The 19945-nt window shown below is 43.2% G+C and overlaps 1 protein-coding gene across 1 annotated transcript in view; it reads left to right on the top strand.

The window, feature by feature from the left end:
* Window positions 1–19945, top strand: part of HK1 (hexokinase 1) — a 100679-nt gene that overhangs the window by 35985 nt on the left and 44749 nt on the right. The window contains exon 3 of the mRNA XM_073596463.1: window positions 18723–18871. Coding sequence (XP_073452564.1) covers window positions 18723–18871 — 149 coding nt within the window. The remainder of the gene's footprint in view (window positions 1–18722; window positions 18872–19945) is intronic.

Here is a 19945-nt window from a genome sequence, read left to right as displayed (position 1 = left end):
TGTACAGCTTCCTCTCCTGTATGGAGATGTCTTATTTTGATTTTGCTGCACACTGTGATTTTCTCACAGTGTGCATTAGTAGCTGCAGCACATCAGATGGAGCCTACCATCATATGATCATTTCCTGGAAGGATGATCAGCATCATCTAGCTTCATACCTCCCAGTCTGACTTCCCCCTGCCCACCTATTGAATGCATTGAATTTCCATTCTTTCAATCAAATGGTGGAGTTCTGCTTTAAAACTTTAATACACTGTTTATTTCTTTATATCAGCCCCATGATATGATATGACCAATTAAATGACAATAATCTTGAAATACTTGGATGTTCTTTTATCTAGGACTCTCCATTTTGCACTAAATTGTTTGAACTTCACAGATACAATATTTTGTAGCTTTTTCAAATAATTTGTATCTATACTTGTAGCTTATTTAATAAAACAGAATAAAGGATAATGGTAATATTTTAGGGATATATTAATGATCATTCAATATATCTAATATAAGACATCTGTGTTTTCAAAACATTCACTTCCGTAGTGTTATAATTTAGCATAATATACAGTATACAGTAAATATGGCTTTGCTCATATTAATTTTGTTTTGAATATACTCAAATGGGCACACATTTTTAGAGACTGTGGATCTGCATATGTGCAAATGACATTCTCTGACCTCAATGTGAGTTTGAATGACCCACTTTCTCAATTACCCATTTAGTAGGCTAGAGAAAGGGCCTGTTAACTGGGATCTATTCTCCTTTGCAGGATGCTCTATCAGGACCTGTGCTCATAACATATATGTTCCCTAAGTCTAAGTATGAACAGATAAGATATGTAAAGGATCATGTCACAATTCTATTTCAATTCTGGGTAGATGCCAGGTTTAATAACTCTTTTTTTTATACATCCAGGGAACTTTCTGGCATTATGCCCTCTATCCCTGAGTTGCCAGGTCTAAGGCTTCATGCACACGATACGCCGGTGCAAACTCTGCTGAACACATGTTTTTAAAAGCTGAAACCGGGTTTTAGAAATGCCCATTTTGCTGCATTTGCATGCCGCGTTTAGCTGTGTTTTACTGCGTTTGCGTCTAGAAGCGTCTGCAGAGCAGAGAATGACATTTTGCGACCTAACTTTGGGGCCCCATATCTCAGGGCCACTTAGAGCTAGGAACCCCAAATTTGGTGTGCTAACACTACAACATATCCAAAGCTGAGGTTCCTAGCTCCAAGTGGCCCCAAGATATGGGGCCCCAAAGTCGGGTCACAAAATGTTATTCTCTGCTGCAGAAGTGTTTGACATTTTGCGACCCAAATTTGGGGCCCCGTATCTCAGGGCCACTTGGTGCTAGGAACCCCAAATTCGGATATGTTGTAGTGCTAGTTCCACTGTGTTTGCAAATTGGGGTTGCTAGCACTAAGTGGCCCTGAGATACGGGGCCCCAAAGTCAGGTCACAAAATGTCATTCTCTGCTGCAGTTTACCATCATATTTCTATGTTTTCTGGTCCAAAAAAATAGGGTTCCTTTAAAAACACTTATAAACATAAACGCAGCTAAACACCGGTACCGCGTTTAGCCACATTTGGCGTCCGAAACGTGGAAAACTTTTGCGTCTGAACCCATTTCTTTGCTTCTGGAAAAACGAGGTTAAACATAACTGCCTAAAAACGCCAAAAAACGAGACTGTGTACATGGACACATAGGATAATATTGTATGAGTTCAGGGGCAGTTGAAAAAAGTGTCCAACTGCCTCTGAATGCGCGTTTAACAGCGTCTCATGTGCATGAGGCCTAACCAGATATTGTGGTTATTACAAAAGCGTTGTGGAGGATACAGCGGAGGTAATGAGACTCCATGGTGTGGGAGAGAAGCTAAAGCCAGAATCTATGGTAAAAAAACATTGGAGAGACAGTGGTAGTCATGTGCAGTAAAAGTAATAATATTACTAATAATATTGCCAGTTTTATAAAAACAAATGTAAGTGTCCTGCCCCTTTTATTTCTTCCGACTCAACCAGGCACCCTCTTTAATTCCAGAATCTTCCTCTCCAGTCCTCTTCTTCCCGAGACCAGTCTACTAATTGCGTAGTCCAATCCAATGATCCCTCTAATATGGGGTCTTTATTTGTGAGTCCGGGTTGCAGTGCAGAATGGTGGAGCCTGGCTCAGCCATATCTTTTACTAAAATAAGAAAAAAAAAAAGGTAGCGATGTGTTTCATGGACAATGTGTAAAATGGCCACAGATAATGAATTAGCGTCCCTCTAATGTCTGTAGAAACCTTTAGCCTCGGTTCACACCAGAGGCGGCACGACTTGCAGGTCGCCTCACTGAGGCGACCTGCACACGACTGCCGGGGCGACTTGCAAAACGACTTCTGTATAGAAGTCTATGCAAGTCTATGCAAGTCGCCCCCAAAGTCGTACAGGAACCTTTTTCTAAGTCAGAGCGACTTGCGTCGCTCCGATTAGAACGGTTCCATTGTACTGAACGGGACGCTACTTGTCAGGCGACCTAGGTCGCCTGACAAGTCGTCCCAGTGTGAACCGAGGCTTAGCCTGCCTAAGTCCACCCCTAGATGAAATTGTCAGTTTTGGGTAAACTGGCCCCCTAAGAGTCACCACACATTACAATCTGGCCATACAATCTTAGTACAGTCATCTTTTAAAGTTACCAAAACGTAGTGATTTGTATCAGATCAGACAGGCCCTTGCACTACTTGGTAGATCTAAAGGAGATTGTGCAATCAGATGCATGACTCTTAAGCCTGGTATACATTACAGTTTTATTTGGGTTGAACGGGAAAAAACCTGTCAGCACCGGTCAGAGCCGCTGTACTCACTTTGCAAAGTTAGTAGAGAAATCTCTCCCGCTGAGCTGTTGTGTTCTGACAGGAGGTATAGAGATTCATTCTCTCTATTTGTCCTGTTTAAGCCAGCCATAGATGGATCGAAATTTGGCTGGATCAGTTGGGAGCGTCCAAATTTTGATCCATCTATGGGCAGGTTGGTCATACACAAGTCAATTTCCTGACAGACTTCTGTACAACAAGCCTGTTGGAAAATTCTTGCTCTATCAATGCCGCTGGCTATAGCCGATGAGTGTATTCTGACCATCAGAAAACAGTAGCTCAGCAGGATGGATTCCCCCATTCTCCTCGAATGTGTGGATGGGGGAATTGATTCATTTTATTTCATTCAACCCACTGGTTAAATGAAAGAAAATGAATCATGTATGGCCTGCCCTATTGTTATCACCAAAAGTGAAATCCACAATTTTGGGTTGTCCCCAGAACAACAATAGAGAGGAAATCCTTGGCTTTGGGACAGGGAGTAAAGAGAAATCTCCCTAATGGGACACAGATGGCCAAAAAACTTGACAGGGGTTATATTCTTCCCTTACTCTATCCAAAATGAAAAATAAATTGTCTTTCCTTTAGTTCTATTTTCAGAAAATTCTCAAGTTTTGGAAAACTTCTGCCAACTGTCAGAAGGAAGTCAGAAATCCATACCTGTATGCTTATCTCTTCATGTGTACCAGGACAGTGACTTGCTAGCCATACAAAGCTCGAATTTCCTGGCCTGTTGGCACAACTCGGCTCAAGGAAAGTCAGTGAAAAAATTGACTGAGGCAGGCCATACATGGTTCGAATCTCAGCCGGTTCAGCAGGAACCAGCCGAGATTCGAACCGTGTATGGGCTGGCTGAATGTGCCAAGTTGATCGATCAACTTGGGTACAACCAGCATGCCGGGTTTTACCTGCGATTATAGCTAATGGCTTCTATAGCCACTAGCAATAATCTCTGTCTTCTTCCGGCGGGGACGACTTCCCCCACCTACCCCCCCCCGCCAGAAGAAGAAAATGGCTCGGCAGGAGGGATTCCCGCATCAACAATGTCTGTGTTGATGGTGGAATCTAGTGAATTTCTTTCCTGCGACCCGTGGGTCCTGTAAATAAATTTACTCTGTGTGTGGGGTCCTAAGTCAGGTAGAAAACTGTCAGCTGAACAATGACTGCATCCTATCAGATACAGTCACTTTTCAGGTATTCAGGTAGCTGCCTGTATAAATTAGACCAATGGGAGGTTGGGGTTCCCTAACCTGTTTTTTTGCCAGTAAATACCTTATACAGCCCACTTCCTGTTTCTTGTCTGGTCATTAGCCTAGGCTTATGACATTATGCACAGCTCTCACTCTCGTGAGAGTTTGCCAGGAAGGGAGTGGGATGAGCCATAGGAGGGCCAACAAAAGCTGCAGAGCTGGAGGTGTGCCTCTCTGTGTGTCTGTGTAAATCCAGGAAGTGAACAGGCAGCAGCTTCAGCTGCCCACAGTTAAAATGGCTGCAGCCTGACTCAGTGGAGAGAGATTTCTGCAGCATATTTGGCAAGTACAGAATCACAGTATATATAAAGATGATATGCAAAGTGGTTGGAGGAAAGCTTCAGAATGGGAAAGATGTTTTATTACAAATTATGTGAGCAGACTGCAGTTCCTCTTTAAAGGATGTAAATCTCTGACAAAAGGAAGAAGTGGTATACAGTAAAACCTTGGATTGTGAGCATAATTCATTCCAGAAACATGCTTGTAATCCAAAGCACTTGTATATGAAAGCGAATTTCCCCATAAGAAATAATGGAAAGTCAAATGATTCATTCCACAACCATTTATTCATAACTCCTTCAGTTTATAGTCCATATAAAAAGATTATAGCAATGTGATAGGTTGTGTAAACATAAAATGTCCATCCACAAATGGCGGCTTCCACAAGGGGATTAGAAGCAAAATCCAGCAGGAGCTCCAGAGTATAAAAGAGAAGAGAGGCGCCTCTAAGTGTAGCAATATGGTTACATTTAATGAAGGTACAACATTTAGCAACTTACATGGTTGAGGTTTAAAAGAGGCCCATCTAAGTATGCAGGGATCCGAGGTAAAGCTGTCCACATAGACCGTCCTCCGCACCGCCGGCTCTCACTGATGTCAGTCTGCAATTGTGAACGGGAAGACTACCCTGCAGTAGAGCGATCTGAAAGCGAGGCTTGAACCGCTCAAGGAACTCAGAGTGGAAGGGATGACATCGATGGCGGTGTGGAGAATGGTTTATGTGGACAGCTTTACCCCAGATGCCTGCATACTTAGATGTGCCTCTTTTAATCATCACTCTTGTGAGTTGTTAAATGTTATACCTTCATTAAATGTAACCATATTGCTACACTTAGAGGCTCCTCTCTTCTCTTTTATACTCAGTGGTGACATGACTCTACTTGTATATCAAGTCAAAATTTATTTAAAAATTTTGCTTGTCTTGCAAAATGCTCTCTAACCAAGTTACTCTCAAACCAAGGTTTTACTGTATTAATAAAATCAATGTGCCACACTATACTACACTTACATGTGTAATACAAATATTTATATCATAAACAAACTAAATATCATTAAATAAATTGTGCTATCCATTAGGTGCACTAAAGTGCTCAATAAGTGTCCATCAATATACATCCTTGAAGTATTTTAGTTGTAGTAGATTCCTGTGATAGTGTTCCAGACGTATCCGAAGTGTCCACACTCTCGTGCTCCCCCCTAAGTGATTTCCTCACCTCAGAGCGTGTGACCGCACAGTTTGGTCAGACAGCGCTGTTGAACCACCCCTGGGCTCTGTGACGTCTGGACTCTGCAGGTTCCTGAGCTGTTCTATGGGTATAACCTCGGTGCATATATAGAAAGACAAGCTACATGGTGCTTTATCGTTTTAAAACCATATTTATTTAAAAATTCTCATCAAGGTACTCACACATTGGAGGTGCTTGTAGTGCACCACACTGTATCAAGCAGATCTGTATATAATCCAACTGAGAGCGTATGCTCGTTCATTTGCCCGCAGCTGCTTGTCCTAATGAAGCTGCCAGAGGGGACTGGATAGTGTAGGCAGTGGCAGCTTCGTTAGGACAATTTATTTCATAATATTTCGTTTGTTTATGATATAAATATTTGTATTGCACATGTTGATAACATTTGCACGTTTGTGTATATATGGATTAGGCTCCATGCACAATGGACGTTAAAATAACGTTATAAAAACGCCAGTAGCTTTGCAGTGAGTCTTTCAACATTTTTTAACGTTTTTGCAATAGCGTTTATTAGCATTTTTTTAGCGTTTTTCTGCGTTAGCATTTTTTAGCGTTTTTTTTTTAAATTACTATTATTTTTTTTTTTTTTCAATGGATCAAAAACGTTAAAAAATGCTGGTGAGCCACGTTTTTGAGCGTTTATTGACGTTTATGAGCGTTTGGTGTTTTTTGTGGTCAGAAAAACGACTCCTGAACGCGATTTTATGGCGTTCAGAAAACAGCCCATAAACTCCACTGCTGATAAACATCCAAAAACGTCCATGTGTGCATGGACCTATAGGATAACATGGAGGGGAGTTTATGGGCTGTTAAAAAAAAAAACGCCCAAACTCCCAAAAATGGCTGTTTATGAGCTTCAGTGTGCATGGAGCCTCGGATCCTGAATACTGCAGATGTCATTTTGCACTTACTCACAGGATTTAGTTTGTTTGCAGAGTATAGCGTAGCACATTGGTTTTATTATTATTTATTTAGCACAATTATATGGGAATGTGAACAGTGTCAGCAGCTGAAAATACTGCATATATAATATATCATTCAAGTGATTCATTCCAGAAGCTCGCAAGATCTTTTATCTTAAATTTACATTATAAAGAAGTGGTGTATGATTGGGGCTCCCTCTGCGACCAAGTGATAGGGACTATCACTATCCTTCTCATCAGTTCTTGAGTCCAATAGATACATTTTTGCTACATTGTCCCACCTCTTATGAAGGGGGATTTTTGGCCCCTGGAACATGTTGGCTGTCTTATTCCTTCCTGTTGTCACTATTGATGTTAAAGTGACACTAAACAATATCCTTTATTCTTCAAAAATATTCCATACACATCCACTACATAATGGTCCTGTAATGTATTTTTCATGAAATCCTTTCGTACTGTGTTTCTCTGCTTCCTTGTGACGTTCTCTGTATGTTTGGAAAGAGCAGTGCACGTTAGTTGCAGCTGTACGCACTACGCACTACACATCCCATAGTCCCCTTACATCAGAGTCCACAGGGCACCCCTTACATCTGAGTCCCTCTTACCTTAGTGTACTTACTCGCTCAGAGGCAGAAGAGAAAAGGGGGGGGGGAGAACAGTCACAGACACTGAATGGTGAGCTCACTCACCTGGGGATGGAGGCTCAGGCATTGACACCTTTCATCCACAATATGTCTGCCGGTTGCTGAGCTTCAGATTTCCAGCCCACACATCGCTTTACTGAGGCACAGAATGCCAGAGATTGCAGTGTGGGTGGGCAGACAGAGGGGTAGGGGTGGGAGGAGGAGAGGCAGATCAAGCCCTCTCTTCTCCTGTCCATGTATGGGGATGGGGCCGTGCGCACCCCTATGCACGTGGTGGTTGTGGTACTCGGTTAATTTTGGAGCCACAGTACATTATGAATATTGTGTCCGGGTTTCAAGCAGTCTGAAACCCGGACACACAATTCAAAACCCGAACTGTCCGGGTGAATCCCGGACAGGTGGCAACCCTATGTATAAGGCTTCAGGAGTTTGTTTCCTGGGCTGGGCAAAAGGAGGAGAGCAGTTCTAGAGAAGGAGAGGAGCTCTTCGAGTGTAAAAATGAGCATAAAAACATGCATAACGCGTATTTATGTACATGTGCTGCCATTGAATTCTATGGGACCAAAATACACTAAATAAAAAACCTATGTACTTTTTTGAGCATAGAGTGACTGAACATTCAAGTCTGAACAGAGACAATTAGAACGAATAGGATTCTGTGTAGTCAGGCCTAGTCAGGCGTAGACAAAAAAAAGTAGAGCGTGTGAATGGGGGGCCGAAATTGTTTGGCTAGCTTAGAAAAGCATTGAAGCCAAAATATGACAGGATTGCCAGATAATTAGCATTCTCAGAGGACGGTGTCAGTAATGGCAGCCTATATTTATGTCTATCATGAGAGGTTTTACTAGACGGCAGTGAGATGGTGAAGTCTATAGTGTGTGGTATGAGATATGATACCTCATATATCACTGCTCAGTTCTCTGGGAGGCTTGTGTATCTCTAAGGGGGGGTTACATGCCTTTAAACTGCGAGGGGAACAGTGTGTTTAAATCCTTGAAAGGTTCCCTAGGTTACTGAAGGGGAAACAGGATGCTTTAATGTTGGGAACAAGCTTGTTACCCTGACAGCAAAGGGCACAGCCTCTGAAAAGTGATAAGCCTGTTCTTCGACAAATACAATACCTTAAAGGTCACACAAAGATGTACTTCTAAAAAGGGCGTCACGTATTTAGACTCATCTCTTTTTGTGGTAACTGTGCATTAGTCTCAGCTGAAGGGTAACAGTCTGCAGAATGTTTGTCAGAGGTCACCTAGTCAGACACAGGTCAAAATCATTTATATTGACTAGAAAAACCCACATCCCAAACTCCCAGTGTAGTAATATCAGTCTGACTTTCCTATTGGGTCTTCTTAGGCCTCATCCAGATGGACGCTGACACCCCTAGCCCATGAATGAGCACCTTGTCTATGTGGCTCCAGGTGCTGCATGCAGGCAACACACTCATGTCTATTGTGATGTAGCGGCTGCACTAGGTGTTGCCACCTGTCCGGAATTCACCCGGACAGTCCGTTTTGTGTATTGTGTGTCCGGGTTTCAGACTTCCTGAAACCCGGACACAATATTCATAATAACCAGGCTCCCCAAGTACCCAAGTACCACAACCGGCGAGTGCATAGGGGTGTGCATAGGACCTATTCCCATACATGGACAGGAGAGGAGAGAGGGCTTGATCGGCTCCTCCTCCTCCTCCCACCCCAACCCCTCTGTCTGCCCACTCACACTCCAATCCCCAGTGTTCTGGTCCTCAGGAAAAGGATGTGTGGGCTGGAAATCTGAAGTTCAGCAACCGGCAGATACATTGTGGATGAAAGTTTCGATACCCAAGCCTCCATCCTCGGGTGAGTGAGCTCACCATCCAATGTCTGTGACTGAAGTCTGCCCCCCCACCCTCCCTTCTCTCTCTTGCCTCCAAGCGAGTGAATTCACTAAGGTAAGAGGGACTCAGATGTAAGGGATGCCCTATAGACTCTGATTTAGGGGGGGATTTGGGAACCCTGATCCCTACATCAGAGTTCCCCCTTACACCAGAGTCTACAGCATTGCCCCTTAAAAAAAAATTTGATGTGAGCTGCTAAAGTGTTCGAGTTTGGCTTGAAGAAAAGGTGGCAACCCTAGGCCACACAGACACAGCTGCTAATCCCATTGTGACAGCCATGCAGTTGTGGATGAGCAGCTGCAAACGCAGACTGTGTGGGTTCGGGGCCACTCGGAGCCGCACGGCCCCTCTGAATGAGGACTTATATTTAATTATATTCCTGATACTGTTGTGTCCTCAGATTTTTTTGCCCCGTAAGGAAATCCAAGTACTTCCCATACAAACTGGTTTGCTCGGGTCACAAACAGAACTCAGAAGAGCTCTTATCATTATGCACGCAGAGGAATATACATCTATAGCTTAACCCCTTGCTACCTGCATAACACATATGTGTGGTGGGCTTTAACGACCACATGACACACAAACGCTTTACTGGGCGGCCGATGGTTCTGCGCTGGGAGTGCACCCACTGCACACTCCCAGCTCTTGATCCCGTTATTGACCACTGTGACAAGTTCAGTTTTGTCAAGAGCATCCCCATCCCTTTGTCTACATGCAGCTGCAGGGCTGGGATTCTCCTGCTCATTGGCCCAACACAACAGCTAACTTCTGGGTTCGGATTGAACCCAAGCTCATACCTGGTATCAAGTAACCATTTTTCTATGAAGGAGGTAGCATTAGAACCATCAATTTTCTTGGGGGCACCAACTATCCTCACTTTATTGATACTCAGTCTGTTTTACAAGATCTTCTGTTTCAGAGACAGTCGCAGTAGACTGGCACAGGGCCACTGGTACTGGTGACAACCGTCTAAGAAGGGACTTCTCTCACTTTGGACTAGTTCCTGTTGTGGCTATGGGACAGGAAGTGAAAGAAAATCTCCCTAATGGGATCACAGGCGGTATTGAACTCCAGACATGCAATAAAAACCAAAATGACACCATTTGCATGAAAATGGCCACAGCCTTGTTTGTTGGTTTTCACAACATTTATCTTTTAATATATAATTCAACATATTTTATCACATTCAAATCTTATCATATTATCAACTGTTTAAAAACCAACAAAAACCCAGCTCAGTCATTAAGGTTCGAGCTGTAAAATTCATTAAATCCATCTCAATAACTGTCCCTTTTCTAGACAAAAAGGACTTACCACATAAAAAAGGTTGCAACGGGGGGGAGGGGTGGGTGGGGAGCTCCTCTCTATCCTCTGGCAACTGGCAAAAATTCTCCTCAGCTATCCCTTTAAATAAGGGGCTCATTCAGCTTCTAAAAGCTTCCAAAGGGTCAGCTGACCTTTCTCCGCCTATCACAGCTGACCCTTCCCAAGCCTCCAGAAGGTTCTTCCAATGTGACCTCTCCTGACCTATCATAAGCCCCCCATTGATTTTAAACCCAATGGAGGACCTAGAAACTTCCCAACCGCCATGATCCTATTAGGGAAAGGGGACCTTAAGACAGGCATACCCCTTATTTTCTCATGGGACACAGATGGAAAAAAATAAATAAAAACTAACAGAAATTATAACCCTCTCCCAAGATGAACAAAAAAAGTTTGGCTTTAGATCTTCTTTAACCCAAGCAAACCTTTGAGCCCATTGAGATAGATTTTCATCATCCAACCTTGCAAATAAGGCCTGATGGGTGACACCATGTTTTACCGCACCAGGTGACACCAACCCTAGTGACGCCACTGCCTGTGCATCAAATCCATACTGATGTGCACTCTGGGAGGTCTGTGCAGGTCCGTGTGACTGGATGTCTGTCATTGATTTCAACAGGTTGCCTGCACACCCCTGTATGGAACACCTGAGGCTGAAGACCACCCCATGCACAGATGCATGGATCAGTTAGCCTGTATAAACGAGACGTTATTTGCCAGCGTGAATGATGAACAGCTATCTCAACAGATTCAAAGGTTCTATTGGAATAAGTAGAACCAAAAAGTAAAGCCAATCCTTTTTTTTTCCCTCTCCATTTTGGATAAGAGTATCCAAGGCCTTAGGGTTGAGTTAGGCAATGATTTTATGTCTGAGGACCACAGTGACCTGTACAGAAACTTGTGGGCTGACCAATCTTGGGGGAAGAATTGATAAATTGCTCATGATGATCACTAAAATGTAAAGCTAAACCTTTTTTTTTCTTCTCCATTTTGGATAAGAGTATCTGAGGCCTTAGGGTTGAGTTAGGCAATGATTTTATGTCTGAGGACCACAGTGACCTGTACAGAAACTTGTGGGCTGACCAGTCTTGGGGGAAGAATTGATAAATTGCTCATGATGATCACTATTCTTCTACAGGGAAGAGGCTGGCACTGGGCATAAAGATGCACACATTCCCTGTACTGTCATACAGATATTCTAAAGGACAATCTTGTGTCGGTCCAGTCATGAAATCTCCGTCTTTTGTTTGTGGGTGAGTGGTGAGCTCATTAGAGCAGTTTGATAACACCCGCTCTGTGACATTTCAAAGACAGCATTTGTGCAGCCTGTGTCTCTGGTTACTTCTGTTCCTATATTTAGCCAGAGACTAATGACAGCTGAGATATACACTGGTTAAAAATAGAGGGCGCTAAAAAAATGAGAAGGACCGAGTGTGTAAGATTGATTCAGTCTATTTCTGATAGCATTACCAGCAGCTGTTCATTCCTTGAACTCAGTGAAACAACTTATTTTGTAGGTACCTCCTTGTATATTAAGCTTTTATATATAGTTACATGCTGGATTAACAGTATAGCAGGGTATTATAAAAGACCACAAAAAATATTAATATTAAGGAATGAATATTATATATAATGACAGTATTTAGTATTTCTTTTTATTTAACATGCCTTTGTTTATTTATTTTTTTCATATTTCATATTCATACCAATCTGTCCAGAAAAGTGACAGTGACATTTGGGACACATTGTAGCACTGTCAGAGGTGCTTGAGCAGTGGCAGCAACTGTTTTTTTTTCTTTTTTGGATATAAAGGGAACTTGTAGTCCATTTTAAAATGTTAAAATTAAGATTTGTGTCTAAAGTTGGCCAAACAAATATACACTGTATTGTCAAAAGTATTGGGTCACCTGCCTTTACACACATGAACTTTAATAGCATCCCAGTCTTATGCCCCGTACACACGGTCGGATTTTCCGATGGAAAATGTGTGATAGGACCTTGTTGTCGGAAATTCCGACCGTGTGTAGGCTCCATCACACATTTTCCATCGGATTTTGAGAGCAGGATATAAAATTTTCCGACAACAAAATCCGTTGTCGGAAATTCCGATCGTGTGTACACAAATCCGACGGACAAAGTGCCACGCATGCTCAGAATAAATAAAGAGATGAAAGCTATTGGCCACTACCCCGTTTTTTAGTCCCAACATACGTGTTTTACGTCACCGCATTTAGAACGATCGGATTTTCCGACAACTTTGTGTGACCGTGTATATGCAAGACAAGTTTGAGCCAACATCCGTCGGAAAAAATCCTAGGATTTTGTTGTCGGAATGTCCGAACAAAGTCCGACCGTGTGTACGGGGCATTAGTCCGTAGGGTTCAAGATTGAGTTGGCTCACCCTTTGCAGCTATAACAGCTTCAACTCTTCTGGGAAGGCTGTCCACAAGGTTTAGGAGTGTGTCTATGGGAATGTTTGACCATTCTTCCAGAAGTGCATTTGTGAGGTCAGGCACTGATGTGGGAGAGAAGTCCTGGCTCACAGTCTCCACTTTATTTCATCCCAAAGGTGTTCTATTGGGGTGAGGTCAGGACTCTGTGCAGGGCAGTCAAGTTCTTCCACCCCAAACGCGCTTATCCATGCCTATATGGACCTTGCTTTGTGCACTTGATGGAGGGGGAGGTTATGGTGTGGGGTTGTTTTTCAGGGGTGGGGCTTGGCCCCTTAGTTCCACTGAAGGGAACTCTTAAAGTGGTTGTAAACCCTTTACAACCACTTTAACCTACAAGTAAGCCTAGATTAAGGCTTACCTGTAGGTGCTTGAAATATCTCCCAGACTTGCACGGTCTAGGAGATATTTGCAAATTGCCGTAGGGCGATTTCTTCTGCGCATGCGCCGAAGTTAGAAAGGGCACGCTGTGCCATTTCTAGCTCGGGTCATGCCGTTAAAGGCGGCTCCTGCATGCATACGCGGGAGTGACGTCACAGCCTCCGGCCAGTCACAGAGCCGGAGTTCGCGGCCCCGGAAGGAAGAGGGGTGAAGAATGGATGCTCGCTACTAGTGAGGAAGACAGGGACATCGCGAGCTTCTCCTGCAGGTAAGTGTCACATAATGGGCTACTATGCAATGCATAGTAGCCCATTATGCTTTACCTTTTGCAGGGAAACAAAGAGGAAGTAACACCCATCAGACTTTACTTCCTCTTTAAAACAGTAATAAACCGCTGGAAAAAAAACAAACAAAAAACCTGCAAGACAATGGCATAATGTGCTAGTATGTATCGCATACTAGCACATCATGAAATACTTACCTTAGAACGAAGCCCCTGCAGCGGCGCCCGGCCACCGGTGAGGGGCCTGACATGTTCCCCTGGCGTTACTTCTGGGTTGGTGGGCTCCAGCGCTGTGAGTGGCCGGGGCCGCAATAACGTCACTCCCGCACATGCGCGCTGGAGCTCTCAGTTCCGGCAAGAAGCTCTGAAGTTCTGGCACAATACGCTGGACCTTCAGAGCACATGTGCCGCTGATGTCAGCTGCTGCATGCAGGGTGAATATCTCCTAAACGGTGTACATTTAGGAGATATTTATTTTACTTACAGGTAAGCCTTATTATAGGCTTACCTGTAGGTATAAATCACAAAGTGAGGTATACAACTGCTTTAAAGTGTCAGCATACCAAGACATTTTGGACAATTTCATGCTCCCAACTTTGTGGGAACAGTTTGGGGATGACCCTTTCCTGTTCCAACATGACTGCACACCAGTGCACAAAGTAAGGTCCATAAAGACATGGATGAGTGAGTTTGGGGAGGAGGAACTTGACTGCCTTGCAGTCCTGATCTCAACCCGATAGAGCACACCTTTGGGATAAATTAAAGTGGAGACTGCGAGCCAGGCCTTCTCATCCAACATCAGTGCCTCACCTCACAAATTCTCTTCTGGAAGAATGGTCAAACATTCCCATAGACACACTCCTAAACCTTGTGGACAGTCTTCCCAGAAGAGTTGAAGCTATTATAGCTGCAAAGGGTGGGCCAACTCAATATTGAACCCTACGGACTAAGACTGGGATGCCATTATAGTTCAAGTGTGTGTAAAGGCAGGAGTCCCAATACTTTTGACAATATGTGTATATTTTTTCAATCAAGGGATACAAGGCTACCCATTGAGCAAACTGAGCAGGTTTGATAGTGGCAGTAAGAACGAGGCCTTAGGCAGAACTTTTAGGTCCCTCGCATGTGGGGCTGTTTAGGAGCAGTGGGTCCCTCCCAGGACTTTTAGTGCGCTGGGGAGGGACAAGTGAAGCATCCACCCTGCTGCAGGCAGCCTGTCAAAAGCTGTGACAGGCTGCAGCTGGATAGTGCTGAACACTGTACTGATTGGTACCAGCGTTTAAAGCCCTGTGCACTCCGGGCACACTTATAGCATTCCGGGCATTTGTCCCTAGGCACATACTGCCCTAAACATTAGTAGCGCTCTGTGCACTGTCCAGCAACAGCAGCTGCCAGCCTATCATAGAATTGAACAGGCTGCTGGCAGCAGAGCTGGATGGTGCACCTGTGCCTCTCACCCCCACTTTAACACCAGAGCCTCATGCACTGGGGGGCCCTAAAGTGTAATATAATATACAGGTTCCCTTAAAACAATGAATAATTGTTAACTGATGTAAGCACCCCTAGCAGTTTGTTCCAGTCCCAGTCACTTCTGCTGGATAGGTTGGTGGGCATGTACTGTAAATGAAGAAAAAACTTTAAATAAAGGCATGTAAAGTTAAAAAAAAAAGGAATGAATAACCAGACTACATTTATTACATATATTAACCACATACAGGAATTCCGATTTGATTGACAGGGATTATTACACTTGGCATGTTGTAACATGAACGTATAAGTAACTTGCACAGGAACAACACACGCAGTGGTATTGGTGGGATACATTTGTGCATAGTACATAAAGAGACAAGAGTTTCTCTCCTTTAGGGATGACCTCGATTGTGTGCATATATGGATGCTGAATGACCTCTAGGACTCAGCCATCTGTCTTTTTGTATTAACTTGCTATTCACATGAGTCTAATGCCCAGTGGCCTTGCCACCTCTTGTTGCAACCAGTAAGCACTTACACAATGGGATCTGTGAGCAGTGAGCATGCTTCTCCTTTTTGTGGTTTTTCTTCATTCTGTATGTGTTCACCTGAGAAGCCGCAGTGGTTAACAATTTTTACTTACGGTATATCTACTATGTTTTGTAGAAACAAATAACATATTTTCTGTATCCATCTCACTACAATAATCTAAAAAGTCACAAGGATACAAAGTACATTTAAACAAGAATAGTAATATACAGTATGTACAATAGTATGTCATTAATAAATAATTAGTTAATAATAATAATAATAATAATATGTACATACAATAGTATGTACAATAGTAATGCTCCAGCTCCATCTTTTGTACTTGCAAGAGTTGTAAAAATGTATTTTAAATAATTTTCCAATCGGTAAAACAGAAATGCAATGTGAAATACTTTATAACTTATTGTATGCACTACAGAATGTTAGAGTTTCATTGCAGAAACCACAAGGATGGATCTGCAAAGTGTAGATAAGAGTTATATGTAATATTTGTACAAATGGCATTAAAGGAGTTTTATTCACCATCCTCTCATAAACTAGTTTACGTAATGAAAGATCCATAGAAAGTACAGGCCGGAAACTCGACAGCTTCTCCATAGAAAATATTTATTTGAGCATTACAGCAATGACATCATCCAAAAATGTTGACGCGTTTTGGCAGGTTGCTTTTGATGAAGGCCTAAGGCCGAAACGCGGTAGTATTTTTGGATGTTATTGCTGTAGTGCTCAAATAAATATTTTCTATGGAGAAGCTGTCGAGTTGCCGGCCTGTACTTTCTATGGATCTTTTGTGAGCTTAATTAGCCAGAGCACCGACTACTCTACACACCAAATATACTATATAGCGGTAGAGATTGGGTGAGTTTTTCTCTAGTTTACGTAATAAGGCAGCACAAAGTGCGCGGTAATCTACAGCAACACATCAGTTTTCAAAATATAATTTTGGATAGGGTAGAGAATAGATAATACCAGTGTCAGTTTTTTGCCACCTGTGTACAATACATATTGGTCCAAATACATCAACATTGTATGCTCTTCTTTCTATCACTGGTATCATAGTGGCTGGTGAGTGTCAGGCGTGCAAGCTAAATGTGACCTTATATGACTTCTCAGTGTATAGTGCTTCAGTTTTGAGCTTCAGGCAGATATTAGGATCAATGAATGGATTAACCTCAGCCTGCAGACTGGACAGTGAAGAGGCAGACTACTGGGGTCATTCCACCGTTTACTCTGCTCTTTTCTCCTGTCAAAAGGTATGTTTTTATCACATGTGCACTACATGTACAGCTAAATATCTTTGTAGCACTACCTGCCTCTGCAGGAAATTACAGAGGACTGATATCAAGACAAATTCCTTTTTTGTACTTTTCATACTTAAAGTGGAGTTCCACCCACAAACTTACACTTTTTGGATTCCTCCCCCCCTCCGGTGTCACATTTGGCACCTTTCAGGGGGGAGCATATACCTGTATAATCCAGGTATTTGCTCCCACTTCCTGGCATAGATCACCGCAGGCTCCGCGGTTATCTATGCCATGTCCGGCCCCTCCTACGCCCCCCCTCCCCCCGCTGTCTTCTGACATACACACAGGTCCCAGAAGACAGCAGGGACCAGTGAGGACGTGCAGCGCGACTCTCGCATTGCGCAGTAGGGAACCAGTCTGTGAAGTCGCAAGTCCCTTACCGAAGATGGCGGCGCCTCCACCCGAGAGCTGAGGGACATATCAGCTTCGGGTGAGGACATCGGGGGCGCCCTGGACAGGTAAGTGTAAAAAAAAAAAATTTGGCGGAACTCCGCTTTCATTTTGTCTAGTGTTCTAGACCAGGGGTGCTCAACCTTTTGAAGAGCGAGGGCCACTTAAGTGATTTGGTAACTGGTTGCAGGCCACAATGAACTATGGGGTTTTACTGCACCCTCAAACCACAAATGTAAAAGGGCCCTTACTGTCCTAAGCCCCGTATAAGGCTGCTTTCAGACTGATGCGCTGCAGATTAGTCGCACCGCGAGTGCAGTGCACCTGCGGCTTTCCTACAGGTCAACTGCACTGAGCCATAGACTTCTATTACATCTTGCGGGCATGGTGCACTTTCTAAAAAACGCACCAAAACTCCTGCATTTAGAACCACAGAACATAATAGAAGTCTATGGCTCACTGCAGCTAATCTGCAGGAAAGCAAACTGCACTTGCCGATCAATGTGAAAGCGGCCTAATAACTCTTTTATAAGTGCTAATATGCCCATTGCAAAATTGCAGTGTATGTGATGTTTAATACACTGACCTTTTCCTCTTTTCAGCTTCTGCTGGCATCGCTCTCCTGGCTGCTAGAAAGATCCCAGGCGAAGTGCATTTGGCATCACTCCACCTGAGACAGGAGCCAGCGCTACAGAAGAAGCATTGGCTTATGCGACTCCTGCTCCCTCCATGGCTGCTTGCTTCCTCCACTACTAGCGCCAGCTTTATGCACCCTGATGCTCTTGGATGGTGGACCGGCATCCTGTTGCTCGCTATCTAGGCTTGCCGACCCGCCATCCCAGAGCATGGGCATGTGCTTCCCTGGCTTGAGGTTGCGCGCCACATCAGAGGGCCACATCACAGCGATCCCTGCGCCTTTCTTTCACCGCATTACAATCACACTGTTTTCAATCTGCTGCGGGTGTCAATACAAAGTTAATGACACCCACAAAAGGTTTGTAACCGCAGTGCGGTTTGCCAGCACCAGATCGCATGATACAAAAAGACCATGTGATAATGTTGCAGTGCAGCTCCACAAAAGGTGGCTGCACTTTTTTGGTGCAATGTGGTGTGATTTGAATCATACCACACTGAATGGCATGCAATTGCACAGAAATGCGGTTCAGTTCCTGTGCGATTCACATGCGAGATATAGTGTGAACCGGGGCTTGATCTAACAGATGTTTAGCTTACTGTTCAGCATGTAATGATATTGTCACCACATTACTTGCAGAGTGAAAATTTAATATTTGCTTTTGGAATTATAAAGTGTTTAGCTAAACCTTATCTCTGAGATCACTCCGGCAGGATGAATGGGCATCTGGTGCGGTGTTTACTTTGTGTTATTGGTGAAGTGAAATGACTCAAACTTTAACAAGCTATTCTGATGTCTTTTAACTGTATAGAATATGGAAGCATTTGTGGCTGTCAACAGATATACATAATTCTTGTTTTTTTTAATAGAAAAGGGAGATTTCATCGCTCTGGATCTCGGTGGGTCATATTTTCGAATCCTGCGGGTAAAGGTTTCACATGAAAAGAAGCAAACAGTGCAGATGGAGAGTGAGATCTATGATACACCAGAGGACATTATCCATGGCACAGGCACCAGGGTAAGTGCTTCTAGTATTTGGACCTGACACTGAATGGAGTCCAAGCTGCCACTAAAACATTGTTTACCATTGATGAGTATTTGCCAGATCTGCAGACCCTCCTGGAGGTCATTGCTGGGCCTCCACATACCTTTCCCTCTGTATGTGGAGTCCTGGTTCTTTTTTTAGTTGTCGCATTCATGTCCAGACTCACTGGTGACTCTGTAGATGTGTGTGATTGAAGACATGTTTATTAGCTCAGTTTTGCTATTAAAACATTTGCATACTTGATTTAATTGTAGCCGTATTAGTGCAATTGTGACAGAGAAAATTGAGTACTGTCCGTGATACTTTTTTTTATTTGCACTAACATACAATTTTTCAGGACAAGCTTTCGGGGTATGTCCAAGCAGTACTGATTCACAAATTTTTAAGCAGAATGTTGAAAAAAAACACACACATCTCTGAGGGAAAGGAGAGAAAAAACATTTGCAGAAATAGAAATGTCTAAAGCACTTGAAGGAAAAGCAGATACAGTAAAGTCCAATAAAGCTGCTCATACACCAATCAAAATGTGGCCAGACTCTTGTCTCTTCTGGGATCAGTACGTGGCCCACCCTGCTCAACAGAACTTAATTATTTAATCGCCTTCTGTTGGAAAATTTTAGGACAATCATTGTAATCTGACAGCAGCAGGGGCTCACTGGCTGAATGAAAAAATAAATAACCATGTATGGACAGCCTTAGGTGTGACTATCAAGATGGTGGAGAAGATGGGCCTCAGAATAAAAAGCTCTTGGGCCAAACTGCCACCACTGTTTGGACACCAGGTGTTTTTGCACTCGTTTCTTCTACTTGAAGAGGTTTCGTGTGACTCTTGATGATAATGGGGGTCATCGGATTCTTCTTAATCAATGACAAATAAAGTCTAAAGTTGGCTTTACACTAGTAGGTTGATGAACAAAGGTTCTGATTTTAGCAGTCAGTTTAGGAATGAATGCAATTGCCTGAATGAAAATCGCATTCACTGTTAGAAATTAATTTGTTCAAGAAACATTTTCCATACTACTTCTTTGAATTTTCTCAAAACTGCAG

Source organism: Aquarana catesbeiana, linkage group LG08 (genome assembly GCF_042186555.1).
Source record: "Aquarana catesbeiana isolate 2022-GZ linkage group LG08, ASM4218655v1, whole genome shotgun sequence".
In the NCBI taxonomy this organism is placed as follows: Eukaryota; Metazoa; Chordata; class Amphibia; order Anura; family Ranidae; genus Aquarana; species Aquarana catesbeiana.
Note: the sequence above shows the minus strand (reverse complement) of the source record. Positions and strands in the feature narration are given on the sequence as shown.